The 19,996-nt window shown below is 38.3% G+C and overlaps 1 protein-coding gene across 1 annotated transcript in view; it reads right to left on the reverse strand.

Annotated features, from left to right (window-relative positions):
- The window catches only part of ST8SIA4 (ST8 alpha-N-acetyl-neuraminide alpha-2,8-sialyltransferase 4), a 75,775-nt gene that overhangs the window by 23,881 nt on the left and 31,898 nt on the right, over positions 1-19,996 (reverse strand). Inside the window, exon 4 of the mRNA XM_065406587.1 lies at positions 7,009-7,302. Coding sequence (XP_065262659.1) covers positions 7,009-7,302 — 294 coding nt within the window. The remainder of the gene's footprint in view (positions 1-7,008; positions 7,303-19,996) is intronic.

Here is a 19,996-nt window from a genome sequence, read left to right on the forward strand (position 1 = left end):
TTCATTAGCAACCCGAGTTAGACACAAAATGGAAACAAAAACAGAAAAAGCAGTAAGGAAATTTTTAAAAGAAATCTTTCATTGTGAGTTGTTTAGAAAGACAGGTTAAGGCATTTACTGTATTAAAACATATACAATATATGATTTTTAGACGAATCGTGTCACTTAAATTTTTAATTTTCCAAAAATATATATATTTTGTTACTTTGGCAGCAAAAATAGAGAAAGAATGTTAACAGGACAAACCACAAAGTGCAATATTGATCCCTCCCAGCAATTGTTTAGCATAGAGCTACAGGAGGACAATTTGATTTATGCATGTTTGAGTTTCACAAAGTATTATTTTTCTGAACTGCCCGCTGTGAAGGACATCAGAGAGATAGTGAAGTTGTATAAAAGGTCATTCCCTTCAAAATAAGCTGTTTGTCTCAACTTATAAAGGACAAGGGCTATGCACTGAAAAAATAAACATGAACAGGCACAACCCTGTACTCTTTACTCAGGCAAAATTCACAAAGACTTCATTAGGAATTTTGCCTCAGTAGGGAGTACAAGATCAAGCTCATTACTGTCTTTCAAAAGAGGTGGCAAGATGAAAATCTTAATATAGGGAAAGCCTGAAGAATGGTTATGTGATTTCCCCTACACAAAAGACTATGAAGGCATGAAGAAATTTCTAGTGATGTGGCTGCTGAATGGTGAACAGTTCAAGGGAATGAACTGTTGCAACTAAAAAAAAACAAAAAAAAACAGGATCATGCATTACATTTAAATTAAGATGCACACGAGAATATTGTTTTTGGACTCCCAGAGGGGAACAGGGCTGGACAAGGCAGGTTCACTTAATAGAAGAATAGTATAAAAGACTGTAAAATTGTTTACAGCAGAGGGAATCACTGGCAGCTAATGATCTTTGGAGCAGTGTTAACAGCTGCTCAGTTATCCATGTGGTCTGCAGAGCGGCATGCCATGGAAGAGAGCATCCCTTGCTCTGCTAGTTTTAATTGCCCGCCATTAGTGGAAATGAAGAGCAGCATTTGGGCCACAATGCTAGCCGGTCCTAGTAAGTTCTGCTCCTCTCTTTGTCTCCTGTTTAATGTGGCTTCCATGGAAGTTCTGACTCAACAAGGTACTTGAAGAGGACCCTACATGTACACACTGCACTTACTTTCCTATTCAGCTGTCTTATGGTGTATCATTAAAAACAAAAACAAGCAATCAAACAAACAAACAAACAACAGCTCTGCATGAAGTCTCAGGTCCATAACTAAACCCTGGTTTCATCTTTCTGAATTTTTTTGTTCAATTCAATTATTTTTAAAAGCTGTGTGGTTTGCTTACTGGAATTACCCTATAATTAACCTTCTGGTCAGTGGCTAAAGAGAGTGAATCATTTTAATCAATTAAACCTTTAATTTAGAGCTTCTACTTCCTGCTGTTAATCTTGAACACCATGGGATATTGATTACCTCAATTATTTTGTCAATAATGCATGCACAATTACATAAAAGTTCAGTAAAAGCTATTAGACATAATGCATAAGCAAGTCACGCAACTGTCCAAAGAAAAACTCTTAGTGCCCCAAATTGTAAAGTAGTGATATAAAATGATATCTGAGCAAGCAATCCAACGCTTAAGAGAAATTTCTTTGTATTTGCCCACAGGAAATGGATTACAGCATAACGCTATTTGATCATCCTGGGCAAGAACTGCTTAAGTCAGAATCTGAATGTAAAGGTCACTAAAGATATGCAATAGCTTAAAAATGCAGTTATCATACTGGACCTAGTATTTACATAATATGTGCATACAAAGCTTTAAATCATCATGAGATTTCTGAGCAATACCCATCATTCACAGAAGTTTAATAGAGCATGAAATCTGCAAAAAGCAATTTCTTTTTCAAACACCACATTACCTTTTTTATGAACCAAACAGCCCACAAGTGACCAGAAAAAGAAAAAAGTTTTCTTTAAATTCTCTCAGACCGTGGAGGGAGACTAGGACACATTCTGAATAAGAAAAGTGCCAGATCCAGCTAAAAGTAATCCTATTAAAGACAACAGAGTTAAATGAGTAAGAAGAGAAAGGTTTAGTGCCATGTGTGATCACTGCAAAACTGTCTGGTTATTATATATGACAGTACACATGAAGATATAATGTGGTCATACTAGATCACCTCAATAGTCTATCAAGTCTAATATCCTGTCTCTGGAAACTGCTTACACCTGATGGTCACAGAAAGATGAAGGAAAAACCATGCCCCTGGATGACTTGGCAATGCTGTTCATAGGCAGAGAGCAGGCGTGATTCCTTCCTGAACCCTGCAGCCATCAGCCTACATGCTGAAGCATGAAATTTCTTTAACCCTTGCTCAACATATCAAGTTGGAAACAAGAATCATAAAGTCATCCAGCCTGTTTTACACCACAGGTCTCCCTAGAGCGCCAAATTTTTAATGAAAATTTCAGGTGAGTCAGACCACAGGGCTCCTCACATTGAATTAAATATAGAGTCGCACAGGACAAAGTTTTGCTTGTTCTACAAAAAAATGAATACTTTACAATTTGATTGTAAGCTCCTTGGGGTAGGGATTGTCTCTTAATGTGTGTTTGTAAAGCACCCACAGAGATCCATTGTATTCGGGATGTCTACATTGCCATAAGAAAACCATAGCACTGAGTCTCAGAGACCAAGTCAGCTGACTCGGGCTGCAGGACCATAAAATTTCAGTGTAGACAGTTGGGCTAGGGCTGAAGCCCAAGTTCTGAGACTCTCCCCTCTCATAGGGTCTCTTAGCCCAGGCTCCATCCTGAGCTCAAATGTATAGACTGCAATTTTGCAGCCTGAGCCCCACAGGCCTGAGTCAATTGACTCGAGCCAGCCACCTCCTAACAGTGATTCGAGCCAGCCACCTCATTACAATGTAGACATATTGTAAGACTGACTGAGCCTTTGAGCATTACCATCTTACAAATAATACACTGTTCTACTTTGAAGGCCTTTGTAGAATTGTACTTGCAAATCTAATAAACAAAGTCTCACTAAAGAGCCTCAGTTTGTACATCAGAATGCTATGGAAGTGCTCTATCTCTCAAAAGGAAAAAAAACCAACAGTGAATGTGTAAGCCATAAAGGGCCTCTTCTCTAACAGAGATGAAAATTCCTTTCTTTCAAAACAACTTTATGGAGTCATTTAAACATCAAATTGCACATTTTATTTATCCCCATTAGATTATCATTTCAAGTTCAGGATACTACTTTGGAAGATCCTCCTAGTATGTCTCTGACATGGTCTTATAAAAATCTCTCCATGTTTCACTTAATATAACTTTGGAAGGATCTCAAGACATAATAAAAAAGCAACATTAGAGCCTTAATGATTTGCAGACTGATACTCTTATCATGAAGTCTAATTTAAAAAACCACCTTCATATAAATGATTATTTAAATGCAAAATAAAATGTAAAACAATGAAGCCTTGATAATATGAATGCAAGTGAGAGGAAACACAAAATGACTATTCATGTGTTTAAAGGTTAAAAGGAAGTTTCTATGTCTTTGGAGAAAATGCAAATATTAATTTGGGGGAATGATTCTAAACGTCACATTCACATATGTGTACTCCAAGCTCTTTGTGGTCCTTAATGAAAGTCACCACACTATATTCAAGGGCAAGGATATGAAAACTATAAGAATCCTGATCTTTTGCAAAACAAGGATCACAAAAGTAATGGATATACAATTAGCACCATACTGTAAAATAAAGTACCTGAACAGACAATACCACTTTTTGCAGTTAGAACATAAGAATGGCCATACTGGGTCAGACCAAAGGTCCATCTAGCTCAGTATCCTGTCTTTTGACAATGGCCAATACTAGGTGCCCCAGGGGGAATGAACAGAACATGTAATCATCAAGTGATCCATCCCCTGTCACCCATTCCCAGCTTCTGGCAAAGGCTAGGGACACCATCCCCGTCCATCCTGGCTAATAGCCATTGAGTTCAGCCTTGCTATCTTTCTTTCATCAAAAGTTAAAACTTGATCTCCTCTGATTGTTTCAAACACTGATGTAAAATATACCATGTCTAACAGATTATTTAGCTGGTGTATACAATAAATTATATGTTTTTCACAAGTCTCACCCCCACCCCCCGCTTTTTTTTTTTAAACAAACAAGCAGAGTATTTGGGCGTACATATCCTGTTTCCTTTTTACCACGGAGCTAGCAGCAATCTTCTACATGTTTTCATGCTATTTCTTTCACTTCTGCAGTAGCTGAGGACTCCATTAATTATCACAGTTTATTTATTAGACAGTAACTTATGGAGACTTGTGCTTAAGCGTAGCAAAAAATACAGTTATACAGATGACAAGTTCAGCCTCCACATAAGACAGTTTTAGGAGTGTTGCTTCTGGAACGTGTCTTCTCAGGAGAGCACAAATCATCACACAATTCACATAGGGTTTGAAATAAAAATGAATGGAACAAAAATAAAAATAGAATTGTCATGTACTAAATGTTCCTCAAAACTACTATACTATAATATACAAATTATAGATACTACATGAGGTGGCAATCAGTGGTTCTGTATTTGTTTCAAGCTATTACTGAAGTCAGACAAGGTAACTATACAAACCTTTTTATATACACTAACCTTGCAAAGTAGTTGGGAGTCTGTGCGGGCGGGGGTGGACGGGGGGGCACAAATTTTACTTCATGTTTTCACATTATAGGTTTGCCACTGGGAAATGTGGAACTGAAATTTAGGCATAAATTTTATTTTTATAAAATCAGTCTTCAAGATTAATCTTTGCCTATCAACTTCTACCACTGCCATAACATACAAATTGTTCTGCTTGAAATACATAGACCAGATACATATTGTGGTGATAACTTTTGAGATTTATCTCTAAACATGAAAGAGATGGTACTTTTTTCAGAGGCATAAATTGTATTTAGTACTAAACCTTATTGCAATTTTTGTTTTAAAAGCCAGAAAAGCCTGCCTATTAGGAAATCTAGAAGGATATTTACTCTAAATTTAATCAATATATATCTGTATGCTACCTGTCAATCAGGCACATGAAGCCAAATTGATCCCTCATGTCACTTTGTGGAAGCCAATGGAGTTGGATCAGGGATGAATCAGACCCAGGACTTTTAGTTTTTGTTTTCATTAGATGAACTTTCATTTTTATTCATACTGTAAATGAGAACAATGAATAATGACGACTTCCATACACCTGCTGCAGGGGTGCAGCTAGAAGTCCAAATGAATGGGGTGATTAATCCCCTCCACCCCAAAAACTGACTTCAGAGTAATGATTTGAAAGAGATTTAACAGATTTTCTGAAACATCACAGAAGCTGAAGTCCCAAACTTTTCTAAATACGGGGTCTCAGAAATAGGGTAATCCTAACAGATTTAAAATTGTTGGCCTAAATTTTCAAAACTGACTAGTGATTTTTGGTGACTCAGTTATAGGTTACCAATTTATGATACAATAAAGGGACCTGATTTTCAGAAGGTAAGTGCACAGTGCTTTCAAAAAATTAGGCCCCTTCAAGGTGCCTCAAGTTGGCCACCCAAAATGTAAGCACCCTAATCACTAGTCACTTTTGAGAATGTAAGTTACTACTACTACAACAGTTGTTTGTTAACTGAATCTGGACTTACTTTAAAGGATTTATTAGGTTATGTATTTATTCATTCAGATTTATACATGTTAAATAAAGATCACCTATCCATATGTTCCAGGCACACTAGAGACAACCCGAAAATTCAACAAAATCAGTGCCCAAATGTAATTAAAGTATAGCAGTACAATTCAAAACAACCCACCAATAGCAACCAGGCAATCCAATACCAAATTTACCTCCCCCTCTAACAATTGTCCTCCTATTCTCAACTGGCTGAAGAAAAAAGACGAAGTTTGCCATCTGAAGGTAGTCCAAGTTAACCTCTTTGGACAAGAAGGTGAGCGAACTGTAAAGCAATTTTCATGGAAAGCACTATGCCACAGCAGCTCCTTCTCAGGTCTACTAGTGAGACTTCAGCTCAAACATCTCATCTGATCTCAGCTGTGGTGGTCTGGTAGACAGGCAGGTTCTAAGCTGTTTAGGGCTGTATAATCAAAATAGACACCTTAAACAACACCTGGAAACCAACAAGTCACTAGTGAAGTTCATGGAACATGGGTTGAATATGTTCACAGCAAGGTATTGCACTTAATAGATGAGCTGAAATATTGCACCAACTCCAGTTCGTGGTCTTAAGGTGTATCCCTATGTGCATCATGGTAATCTAATCTTAAAATGACAGACATGAATGACAGTTACAAAGTCCACATCCAAGAAGCGCACACAATTTTATCTGGTTGAAAAAAAAATAGTCTCCTAGCTCCACTGGACACATACATAGTTTTAACAACAACTACTTTTAAGCTTTCAGTTATTCTGACTAGTTGGCTGTTTTTGATGGCCCAAAAGGCTCTCAGTTCAGGACAAAACAGGGAACATTTTGAAAGGAGCTCAGGTTTTTCACATCTGCCAGACAGACTCTTTTGTAGAACACCATTTCTGGAGATGGAATCTAACTGTTTCTCATGAAATACCAATCCTTTTTGTCCTCCACAGCCTGGCCCAATAGAGAACATGAAGTACTTTTATTGCATTCTGTGTGCCAAAAGCTTCCCACCCATGCCTTGAATTCACCTTATTTTTCAGTAATTCCTCCTTATGATAATAAAAGTGTTCATGAAGGTGGAAAAGAAAAGTTACTAAGCTAAAACACCCCAAATATTTACCTTTGAACAGACTCAATGAGCGGACAACATTTATTACCAAACAAATAGCTTTATCAACAAATGCAATCCATTATGAAAATAATAGATATACCATAAACCCTTTTAGAGGTTTACTAGAGCTTTTTTCTATCTACTGGAAATTTTAGTTATGAGTTCCATTGTGCCAAGGACAGACCAGTCTTTTACAGACACTTACCCTCTGACAGCATGAATAAGTCTCAGTGATGGATAGGCGGTTCGCACTTTCAATTTATTCTTAAGGATTAATGCATTAACCCACTCCACATGCTTCTCTCCGCCTTTCACCATGAAAGCAGGGATCCAAAGGACACTGTCATTCAGCATGGATAGTCTATGCACAAATTTTTCTCTGTCACTCTCATTCCGAAAGCCTCCAAATGCTCTTTGTACAACTGATGGATTCATGGTAATAAAATCAGATTTAGTTCCCACATCTGCAGCAAACTCCACCACAGGGGCTAGATTGCACCTGAAGAGGAAAAAATTAATGGACAAATGAAAATAAATATGAACCATTAACTTAGATAAGGGTATGCATGAAGGAAAAGCTGAAAATGAACATGTAAAACTGTTTCAAACTTGGTGAGCTAAAAAGTACCAATGGTAATCTGCATGATATTACTTAGTGCTGTATAAAGCCTGGATGTTCCCAGCATGTTCTAAAAAAGGTATTAAGTGTAATCAACTCAGTGAAGAAGATACTGTATAGTACATTTAAAATTCATATAATTAGTGTTCAAACAGAATGTGTCAATACGTAGACAAGTGCTTAACAATAACAATATGTCTCTTACAGCTATTGTTATTTTCACTAATGTGCATTTGTTTAACCTATCTTGATTAAATTCCTTGGAAACAGCTCAAGCTCTTAAAGGTAGTCATGCCAATCAAGTAAAATTCATTTATTTTTGTTATCCATTATGTAGTTTGTACAGCATAGCATTTCATACCAATCACAAATAACTGTCAGAAAAATCAAACTGGTTTGGGTTTGTTTCGTTGTCAGTAAAGCTGGATGAAAAATTCTGACAATCACGATTTGGATGACATTTTTCATCTAAGTTTCAAGTTTTGACCAAAAGAGTGACTTTTTTTGTGAAAATTATGTCCCGTTTTTAGACCAGCGGAAGTTGTCAGTGACCCCTTTGCTTTCTCCAATTTTGAGCTTGTTCAGGCCTTTTCCACCAACATGTAACTTCTAATAATCACCAACTAAGCAAAAAGAGACCAGTCTCTTAAAGTTTTACTGTAACATATTGGCCACTAAGCTCATCATTAGTAACACATCCACATATTATACACCTGATAATATTTAAAATCTGTTCTAGAATAAATTGCATTTAAAACTTTTAATATATAAAATATATCTCCAGAAGAATATGAGAATCTATTTACTGCATATACGCACAGGACAAACAAGTATCAACATAGGTAGGGTTTTTCTTACTAATTTCTTTGTTTCTGCAGCTGTTGCCTTGCAACAAAATCTTTCTACTCTTCCACTGAGTAATCATTTTGTTTGTGACAAAAATGGGATGTAATTTTAGCAAAAATTGTCAGAAAATTTCATGTAGTGACTATTCTATGCTGCTCATCAGAATCATAAATGTGCCCCTTGAAAACATTGAATTTATCCTCACAACACTGCCGTCCCAGTCTAGTGCTTTAATCACAAGAGCTGCCTTCCTCTCAATAATTCTCAAACAGGGTAAGTTTAAATGAAGAAAGTTAAGTGTGAAGTAGGAGTTGAAGTGGAAAAACATATTGGGTCCACTTCATATCTGTGTTGTAACTCAAATGAAGTAACTAGAGTTTGTACAGGTGCCAGCACAATGGCTAATTCTGAATGTGATCCTTGGCACTACTATAATATAAATAATAGTTATTATAATAGAGGTTAATTCATTTCACAAGAAACAAGATTTGCAATGCAAATTCTATTACCTGCACATACAAGTGCTAGAATCACATGGATGTGAAGGATATGGTGCTGAAATTTTTTTTATGTAAAACTGCACTGACACAAATTTGGCCAATATGTCTTTAAGACAAACCTCTTCTGATCTGGCAACTACAGTACTGTTTAGGTAGCATCATCTCTCTTCAATTACAAAGGTTTTCTGCAGTTAGAAAATGGTGCCTAAATGTAATTTCCCCATAAACCTGAAAAATAATTATAAGGGCTAATATCTTGTGAGTTATCACCAATTCATGAGAAACATACCTAATGCAAAAGGTTATGTTTTATAATGGTGTACTTTTTTGACCTAATATATCTGGCAGTACATGTTTTATAACAGGCAGCATCACAAGATTTTTCAACCCTGAGTTAGAAAAGGTAATAAGCCAGCCCAAATTCACTCCTTGGTAATGGAGGTGTCCCTGCATTGTTATTAAACACCTTAATCAATTTTTTTCAAACCTTGGTGCCTCATTATATGGATAGAGGAATTTAAATAAGTGGTTTTATTGTTAGATATGCTGTGTATCTTCAATATTGGTGCTTGGTCCTCTGAGAATCTAGTCAGTTATTTTAGGTACATAATTATGAATTTAAGAGAATAATTTTAGATACTCAGTTTGAAAAACTTTTGTGATAGTAAAAGTAAGACAATGCTCTGTGAAACTCTAATTTCATGGAAGTACCTCAATGTTGCTATGCTAGTGCAGTGCCTACACTATTATTATTTTGGTAGAATACCAGTGTAATACTAGCTGTTACAGCAATATAGAATTGTGTTAGGAGAATGAACAATACTACCTTGGGAGCAGCTGATTGCTTTATAATAGTATTATCAGACTTTGCTCACTTCCCACCTATTTAACAGATTTTTTCCCCCTCCAAAAATGTGGCTTACAGAACAGAAGATAGCAGTACTTAACGTTTTCTCAATAGCTTAATAGCTTATAGCCCAGTCTAGAAGCAATGCAAAATCTTGCAAAATCTGTAAATTAAAAATAGCACATTCTTCACAAAGCAGCTTATGGTACATTGTTTCTGCCAGTCTAACTGACCCATCCAAGACTATGTTCACAATAGTCATCAACTGTATTTTTGACACCACACTGCCATTACCAATCAACTTATATTTCCATAGGATTCTTGGAAATCTGATATTAAGATGCCTTTCAGAATCTATTTTTTTAAATACTTTGGACACATGCACATACTACAATAATGTGGGGTCACAGAGAGAGAGAGTACACTACATCAGATATCTGTATGTGCCTTTCTGAAGGTTTCAGAGTAGCATACTTAAAAATAGATACGTTTCTGTAAAATTGGATGTGAATGATTTCCATAGAGATATTCAGCACTTGCATACATTATGCTTTGGTTTCTGAAAAAATTATTAGCATTTTAGAGACTTAGTTGTTACATTATCAGCAAAATGTTCTTCTTTCTTCGTGCAACTGGGATTTTTCTTGGAATTCAGCACTGCATTTTCTGAATGATAACTACCTATGTCTAAATGCATTTATATCTGGTATTAGACTTCACATATATTCTGCATTTCATTATATCTTTTTCTAGATCATAAACTAGTTACATTGCACATTTCCACTTTTCCACCCTCAAGAATCCACAATCAGGTCATTTTTTATTCTTTTTGGAAGGCTCAGATTCTAAAGCTTTTAGTTGTTGTAGTTTCCATTTAGGACTTCATGTTTTCAGATACATATACATGAACCTTATAAAACCAGCCACTGCCCTTGCACACAGATCTAAGTATATGTAGATAACTTCCTATATCTGTTTTCAAATGCTTTTTTGAGTCTGTAATGCACCACCTTTGTGATGTATCATGCTTGCAATACTGAACTTAAATAAACATACAGTTTTCTTAGTTGACATCAATTGTTTTCTACTGTCTATTCTGCAGACCTGTTTCAGGACAGCATCCTGATTCAGGAAAGCAGTAAACATGTGTTTAATTTTGAGCACGGGCTCAAGTCTTACTGAAGTCAATGGACTTAAGCAGATGCTTAAAGAAAAGCACAAGTTTAATGCATACCAGAATACAAATACATGGAAGAAAATATTTGATTGCCTTCCTGAATCGGGACCTCAGATGAATGGCATGGGAAAAAGGAATGGTATCTGAATTAGAATATGTCATATTTTAATCACATATTCAATTTTTAACCATATTTCAAACTACCACAGCTTTTTGCCCAACTAATTCATTTCTATCATGCTGTCAGTTCAATTCACTAAAAAGGTATGCATCTTACTCCACTTATTGTTTAATTAACCATAACGCATTGCACCCAACCCCATTGCAGGGTACTGCTGTGATACACCAGACTCCTTTATAGGTCTGGGAGCATGTTCTGTGTAACATGAGCTCAGAGACCAGCACTGAAAGTGCTCCAAGCACAAGGATCAATAGGTTTTATCCCTCAGTGAGTCCCTATTAACACTTACATATTCTGAGGAAGTAATTGAAGATTACTTTACTAGAGCTGCCAGAAATAAAGGGAGAGGAATAAGGTCAACCCAACCATTCCTAACCCAGTCCTTGGGGCAGTCTAAGAGAGGGGTATAAAGAGTAACCATGTCTTGTTCGGACCTCTCCACATCATAATCCTCCCAACCATATGTACTGTAGTCCCATGTCAAATACTTTCAGGCCATCATCCTGTATCTTGCAACTGCTGCTTGCCTGTGCAGCTCCCGACAGCCACAGGTAAGATGTTGCTTCCTTGCCCAGCTCTCAGGCCGCCTGCTACCCAGCCTTTACCTCAAAGCCCTCAACTGCTGACTCTGGCCTACTACTCGTGCTCACACACAGGCACAGCCTCTTATGCCCTCCTGAGCCTGTTCCCCTCTGCTTTCAGAATAGGGTGACCAGAGAGTGAGTGTGAAAAATCGGGTCAGGGGGTGGGAGGTAATAGGCGCCTATACAAGACAAAGCCACAAATATCAGGACTGTTCCTATAAAATCAGGACATCTGGTCACCCTACCTCAGGAACTCTCTTCCTTTTCTGTACTGGAGGGATTACAGAACCATAGAAATGTAGGGCTGGATGGGACCTCCAGGGATCATCTTGTGCACCCCGCACACTGAGGCAGGATTAAGTTTACCTAGGCCATCCCTGACAGATGTTTATATGGAGCTTTCTACTGGCCGGCGTTGAACTGCATAACATGATGTGTTCCATTCGCTAGAGCCTTTCACTGCAGCTCAGCCAGGGAAGAAGGTGGCTACCCAGTAATAAGCCAGCTGATTCATTACAATATTTTCCAGTACTGGACATTAAATGACAAGCTTCAAATTAAACTTTAATTTCTCCTGTTAATAAAAGGCTATTGCAGAAGTGTCCCTGCTACCACTCAGCCAGATTGAACAAGAGAGAATAAATACTACAGTGGTATTTACTGGGCTATTTCCTGCCCACCTACCCCAATATTGTTTTCTTCCTACTGCACTACTGTTTAAAATTCCACTCTCAAATACAATTCTCTCCCAGATCTCAGCAACTTCCTTTAAGCTTCAGAAGCACATGACCATCTTAACAAAAACAATATCACCACTACTTAAGTCAACCTGCAAGAAAGCAAGCCTAACTCATCAATGCCAAGGAGGACAGACTTGAATATAGGAAATCCCTGAAGTCACGTACTGAAGTTGGGAACATAAAAACAGGACAGAAATATCAGTTATATCCTACACTGAAGACAGACTTCAGGAAGCAGGTGAGTGGATCTACATATGAGCATCGACAAAACTTCATCACATCCTGCGGAAATTTGCAAGGCTACAGCACAGTATTCACAAATTCCTTACTGCAGCTTATTTTTAAAGGGACTGCAATGTAAACAGGGATTGCCCTGGTAACAAGAATGTTACAAAAAAAAGAGGTTGTTTTATTTAGTTCTTTGTTTTTTATCCATTAAATTTCACATTGGGAAATGGTTCTGGTCTTTGAGATTGAAAGAATAAATATTTTTATATGGAAAAAACAGCTTAGCAGCTTTAGCTCCTTGTTTTCCCCTTGCATTGACTAGTTTTATCCCCCAGTTCTTAGAAAGATTCTTCTTGGTCTGATTGTGCAGAAAGTTTAACTATAATGGTCTTTATCTGGGGGAAAAAGTAAACAGGCGGGGAAGGGAAGGGTCATAATACATGTGTTCACTAGTATCCACTGCATTGAATACAAGGCAACACACCTGGATTCCACAGCTCACTACTCTTCCTATTGGATGAACTAAGACAATATCCAAAATCCTAACTAAGCTTGTTCACCATCCCATAAAAAGGATATCCAGGAAATTACTGGCCAATAAGTCTAACCTTAACATCATATTAAAAAAAAAAAAACTAGAGTGAATAATAAGGATTCAAGAACCTAGTAAGGAGGATAAGTAAGCAGCAAGAAGATAGTTAAGGTAAGCAGTAAGCTCAGGTTCAAGTCAAACTAAACCGTATGTGTGTCTATGTGTCTGTGTGTGTGTGTATGTGTATTTATGACAAACATAGTGGACATAATATATGGAGATATTAAAAAACAGTTCCACGTGGAGTCTCAATTAGAAAGCAAAAATGTGGTTTGGATAAAAGTACTCATGTAAAAATATGCAAAAAGTAGAAGGATGGATACAGATCTGGCTGGAGGAGAGTAATTATTAATGGCCATGTGTAACAGTATCTTGAAGCATTCAACAAGGGTCAGTGTTGTATCCATTATTACTTAGTATCTTCATAAGTGACCTAGAGCAGTGGTTCTCAACCAGGGGTACGTGTATTCCTGGGGGTATGCAGAGGTCTTCCAAGGGGTACATCAACTCATCTAGCTATTTGCCAAGTTTTACAACAGGCTACATAAAAAGCACTAGCAAAGTTGGTACAAACTAAAATTTCATACTATGACTTGTTTATACTGTTTATACTATATACTATATCAGTGTTTCTCAATCTGGGTGTGGCAACCCCTGGGGGAGATGTCACAGGATGGGTTATTGGGGGGGGGTCGCAAGTTCAGGACTGCCATTAGGTGGTGGCAAGCATGTGCCCATTGCAGCTAAGATATATGCTGAAGCCCAAGCCTCACCACCTGTGGCTCAAGCTAAAGCCTGGGCCCCACCGCTCGGGGCTGAAATCAGACTCCTGAAAGGGGTACAGTAATCTGGAAAGGTTGAGAACCATTGACTTAGAGGAAGGAGTAGAGAGGACAGTGATCAGATTTGCTGATAAAATGATGGATGGACTAGCACAATGAACAAGAAAATTCAGTAGCCTGTAAAAAAAAAGTAGAGTAACAGAAATTAAGATAACAAGATTTAATAGATAAATTATGAGTTGGTTCACTTGGGGAGAAAAAATATTCTAAAGTATAAAATGTCTGTTTCCTTGATAGGAAACAATACTCCATTGGGGGTGACATGAAAGAATAAATTGAACATGAGCATGCAATGTGATGCTGTCACCACAAAAGGAAACAAAGTACTGAAATACACTGCATGTCATTTGGGAACCTATATAATGAACCACATCCTGAGATGTACAGAGTACAGGTTATGTGCATGCACACAAAGTGCTTAAACCCTTGATCCTCCTGCAGCACTGTCCAGGAACAGTCCCCCTATACCATGTCAGAACAGCTTGAGGACTGCTCTTAGTAAACTTAAGATCTAGAGGCCAAAGGAGTTAAAAATGCTGCCAAAGATTAGCATTGCACATACTTCTTTTCCTTTGGCCATGCCCCCGTGACCTACATCATGAGAGGATCTACATTCTTACAGAGAAATTATCCATGCTGGGCTCATTATGCTGGTTTTATGGCCCAATTAAGCCTGTCGCACAGCGAAGTTGCAGAACTGAATTACCTTATAAAGAAGGTATTGCAATCACATTCATGGAAGCCACAGCCAAATACAGATTTTATTATTCCACAGTGATGCAGTGGAATGGGCTAGATGACCCAAATGTACATATCCAACTGTAGTATTTATGGGCCAAATCCTGCATTCCTTGCATAGACAAATTCCAATGTAAAGCAACAGGTAAAAACTGAGAAAGGACCTCAGGATTTGGCCCTATACATTTTAAGTGTGTTGATCCATTGCCTAATCTGTGCAATTTGTAGAATACAGGCTTCTTGGTTGAAATAGAAGTGTTTGGCAACTGTTGCTGGCATCAAGCAGAACCTGCACAGAACACTGCTGTGAAAGTGTTTCCTCTTTCAGCAAACCATTCCTTGTGGATCAAAGGATAATATGCCCACCATATGGTATTAACTCGAGGTGTACTCTGGAAGCCAAAATATTAAGATTAACTGGTTGTTGGAAAATTGATATGTATTCATGTCACCTAAACTCTACAGATGGGCCTAAACTGGCACCAAGAACCCCCAAAGTCTTCCCCCTCACAGTCTGCAAACTTTGGTAATACAGATACAAGTCCTGATCTCTAAAATGGACCAAAACTGGAACCCTGAATCCAGATGCCCCTGAACTTTTAGAATGTATCTAAATCTGGAACTGAACTTCAAGGCTCACGTGCACTGCAACAAAACAAAAAACAAAAGCAAGGATAGCACAGAACCTACCAGAGAGAGTAATACCTGCTCATCTGTCTATTTACAGAAAGCACATCACTATGATGTCTGCATACTTAATAGAAAACAGCTTCACTGCCTTGCATTTGGACTACATAGAGCATGAAGCAAAAAAAAGGAGAGACCATAAGAACGGCCATACTGGGTCAGACCAATGGTTCATTTAGCCTAATATCCTGTCTTCCAATAGTGGCCAATGTCAGGTGCTTCAGAGGGAATGAACAGAACAGGCAATCATTGAATGATCATCCCCTGTCACCCACTCCCGGTTCCTGGCAGTCAGAGACTACAGACGCCCAGAGCATGGGGTTGCATCCCTGACCATCTTGTCCAATAGCCATTCATGGACTTATCCTCCATGAACTTATCAAATTCTTTTTTGAACCCCGTTATAGTTTTGGCCTTCACAACATCCCTTGGCAAGGAGTTCCTCAGCTTGACTGCGCTTTGCGTGAAGAACTATTTTTTTGTGTTGTTTTAAACCTGCTGCCTATTAATTTGATTGGGTGACCCCTGATTATGTGAATGAATAAATAACATTTCCTTATTCTTCTCCATACCATTCATGATTTTATAGACCTCAGTGATCTCTACCCCTTAGTTGTCTCTTTTCCAAGCTGAAAAGCCCCAGTCTTTTTGATCTCACCTCATATGGAAGCTGTTTCACACCCTTAATCATTTTTGTTGCCCTTCTCTGTACCTTTTTTAATTCTAATATAACTTTCTTGAGATGGGATGACCATAACTTCATGCAGTATTCAAGGCGTGGGTGTACCATGGATTTATATAGTGGCCTTATATTATCTATCCTTTTCCTAATGGTTCCTAATATTGTTAGCTTTTCCAACAGCCACTGCACACTGAGCAGATGTTTTCAGAAAACTATCCACGAAGACGCCAAGATCCCTTTTATGAGTGGTAACAACTAATTTAGATCCCATAATTTTGTATGTATGTAAAACAGCATCCCACCTAATGTGCAATATTTTGCATTTGTTAACAACTGGATTTCATTTGCCATTTTGTTGCCCAGTCACCCAGTTTTGTGAGATCCCTTTGTAACTCTTCACAGTCTGCTTTGGACTAGTTTTGTATTGTCTGCAATTTTTTCCATCTTACTGTTTAGCTCTTTTTCCAGATCATTTATTAACATGTTGACCAGTGCTGGCCCCAGTGCCAATCCCTGCGGGACACCACTGTTTACTTCTTTCTATTCTGAAAACTGACCATTTCTACTCTTTGTTTCCTGTCCTTTAACCAGTTACTGTCCTATGAGAGGACCTTCCCTCTTATCCCATGACTAAGGTTATGATTCTGTCATGGAAGTCATGGATTTTGAGACTTTCCCAGACTTCCGTAACTTCTTCTGGGGCCGCCTACCAGAAAAACTGGCTGGTGGCCAGGCTCAGGACTGCAGGGACAACTGACCAGCAGTCAGCCCTAGGGCTGCTGGAGATGCAGTCCCCAGCCCATCGGAGCAGCGGCTGGGGTTGGGTCAACCACCCTGGGGTTGGAGCAGTTGCAAACCTCGGCAGCGTTCTATTTGTCTCCCCTTGTTCCCAGGGTATTTTTAGTAAAAGTCAGGGATAGGATGCGGGCTTCCATGGATTTTTGTTTACTGCCCATGACCTGTCCTTTAGTGTGGGACCTTGTCAATAGCTCAAGTACACTATATCCACTAGATCACCCTTGTCCACATGTTTGTTGACGCCCTCAAAGAATTCTAATGGGTTGGTGAGGTATGATTTCCCTTTACAAAAACTACGTTGACTCTACCCCAAAAAAATCGTGTTCACCCATATGTCCGATCAATCTGTGTTTAGAAACTTTATCTCCGCATCCCATCCTGCGGTGACATGTACACAGTCAATATGAAGATAATAATGGGGGATTGTAACTGTGTTTTTTCCCCCCTATCTTATAGCCTCTCTAATCTCCCTGAGCATTTCACAATCGCCATCACTATCCTGGTCAGGTGGTCGGTAGTATAGTCCTATTGTTTTATTCTTATTATTCAAGCATGGAATTTCTATCTATAGAGATTCTATGGCACAGTTTGCTTCATTTAAGATGTGTACTATATTTGACTCTGCTTTCTTTCACAGATAATGCCACTCCCCCACCAGCATGACCTACTCTGTCATTCCTATGTATTTTGTACCTTGGTATTACCATATCCCATTGATTATCATCATTCCACCAAGTTTCTGTAATGCCAGTTACATCAATATCATCATCATCTTACTTCTAGCTTTTGTACACAAGCACTTATAAAATATGTCACTTTTAGTTGTCTGCAATTATGTGATGTAACTGAATGGGACTCTTTCATTTGACTGTTTCTCTTCAGTTCCTTCCTGGATTTTATCAGCATCCATCCTCACCTCTTTATAAGGATACAGAGACTCCCCTACAGGACATCTCTAGGCGAACGGTGTGCTCTCCACACCTGTTGGCTTTCCCCCAGCCCTTAGTTTAAAAAGGAATTTGTATTTCTTCCTAAAAGAACAGAAGAGGTCTGGCAATAGCAGTGATTTGAAAAGCATATGGTTTGGAGCCCTCAGGAGGATAGGATGGTTTGGGAGCCAGTGTGGTTCCTGCCATAAACTACAGCACAGGCTGGCCCAATTTAAGCTCCCAGCAGCTATCTCTAGGCTACTCCACAGTCTGCCCAGCCCAGAATCCCTTAAAGTGATGGTCTCACTTCCTACACAGCCCCTCCTAAGACTTTCTCCCATCTGCTAGGTATGCACGGTAGCCACTATAGAACTTCTTATAGAAGTCATATGATGTGCCTGTTCTGGGGGAGTTTTCCCAAGGCCCTTTGTGGCAGCACAATTCCAGCTCCTATCTGCCACTGATGTACAGGGGCCAGGTCTGCCCCTTAAGGTCTATCATGGTGATGTTATCATTTGTTAATTACCTACTGTAAGACTTGTCATAAGAATTCAGGTTTCATTTAAAAAAAAGTGTTGCCTTCTTTAAAGTCAGCTGCCAACAAGTTTCCTCATTTCTAGTACCCTTATTTCTAAGTTGTTTACGAAACAGGAATTTAAACTTATGACCACTAAGTTCTTTGTTCCTGCAATAACAGGGACTGTGATAAGGGTTCTTCCCATGTGAGGCCACAGAGTGAAGTAACAGGGAAGGTTTAAATGGTATTAAATACTTAGAAAAAGTGATGACACATTATTTACTTCTTTAGCAACAGACCTTGCTGCACCACTACCCATGAGTTACTGAGTAGTTACAGTTGATTCCAGTAGAGTTCTTCTGACATGGTTATAAAGAAATAAATTCATATAACTGAAATGTTGCTGCATAGTATATGCAAAAAACTAAGTAAGTGAAATATCAAGAATGAGATCTTAGTCACAGAAAGCCAGAAAACTGTAAGTTGTAGTTTCCACCCTGTCTGTAACTCCATCTTCTTGCATATATGTAGTTTTACTGACTCTATATAAGATTAGTCTAGAGGGCAGATCTCACACCACTAACTTTTTTATACTGTTTTAATATAGGTAATTTTAGAGCCATTATGTCACTCAGTGGAGGAAGAGAGGTTAAATATTATGATTATTTACACTTCTGGGAGGGTAAACGGAAGTCTCTTTTCCAGTCATGCAAAAAAAGGATCTTTGTGGTTGTGAATAGCAAGAAGGAGCACTTAAGATATTCAAAAGGGGAAAAGGGGGAGTTTTTAGGCTAATGGAGCTGCACCAACTGAAGGGTTAGTTTTTTTTAAAACCACAAAACCCCCCAAAAGAAGAAGGAGGCTAGGGCAGCAGACTTATTACAGAACTGGTAACTTCTGGTTTTTGAGTTCAGATTACAGTTTGATAGTATTTTTTGTTTAGGAGAGTTTTACAGAGTTATGGAATTATGATTTTTAAAAGGTAAATTTAGAGTTTTGTAACTTCTGAAGGAAAAAATATTAATGGATGTTCTGCATTAGAACATTCTTTGCTAGTGACTAACATGAGTGTCTTAACCATTAATGGAAATTTTACCTACTCTTAGGTGTCTCTCCCAGGAAAACCATAAAAAAAGCCAGACTGGATCTTGAATGCTCTAGAACTAGCTGTTCTACAAAGCAGTCATTTCGGATATCAATAAACTGTTTATCTAAATCCTATTTGTTGTATGCAGCATTATAGCTATGGTGGTCCCAGGATATTAGGGAGACAAGGTAGGTGAGGTAATATCTTTTATTGGACCAGCTTCTGATAGTAAGAGAGACAAGTCTCTCTCTCTCACCGCAACAGAAGTTGATCCAATAAAAGATATTACCTCACCCATGTTGTCTCTCTAATATCTTATGACATTTGACTAGCCTTCATGTGGGCAGCTGAAATCACCCATCGTTATTGTTTTATTGATTTAGACTCTGATCTTCCATCAAATTGCACATTCAGGGCAAGATTTATGAAACTGAGTGTCTGAAATTAGGCTTCTAAATCCTAACATCCCTCAACAACTGCCATGATTTTCAAAACTGCTGAGCACCTGACAACATCAAGTGAAATCAATAGCAATGTTAGGTGCTCACTGAACTGATGAGTCCCACTGGTAATGAAAAGTTTCTTAAGCTGGTTTTACC

The sequence above is a fragment of the Emys orbicularis genome, chromosome 6 (genome assembly GCF_028017835.1).
Source record: "Emys orbicularis isolate rEmyOrb1 chromosome 6, rEmyOrb1.hap1, whole genome shotgun sequence".
In the NCBI taxonomy this organism is placed as follows: Eukaryota; Metazoa; Chordata; order Testudines; family Emydidae; genus Emys; species Emys orbicularis.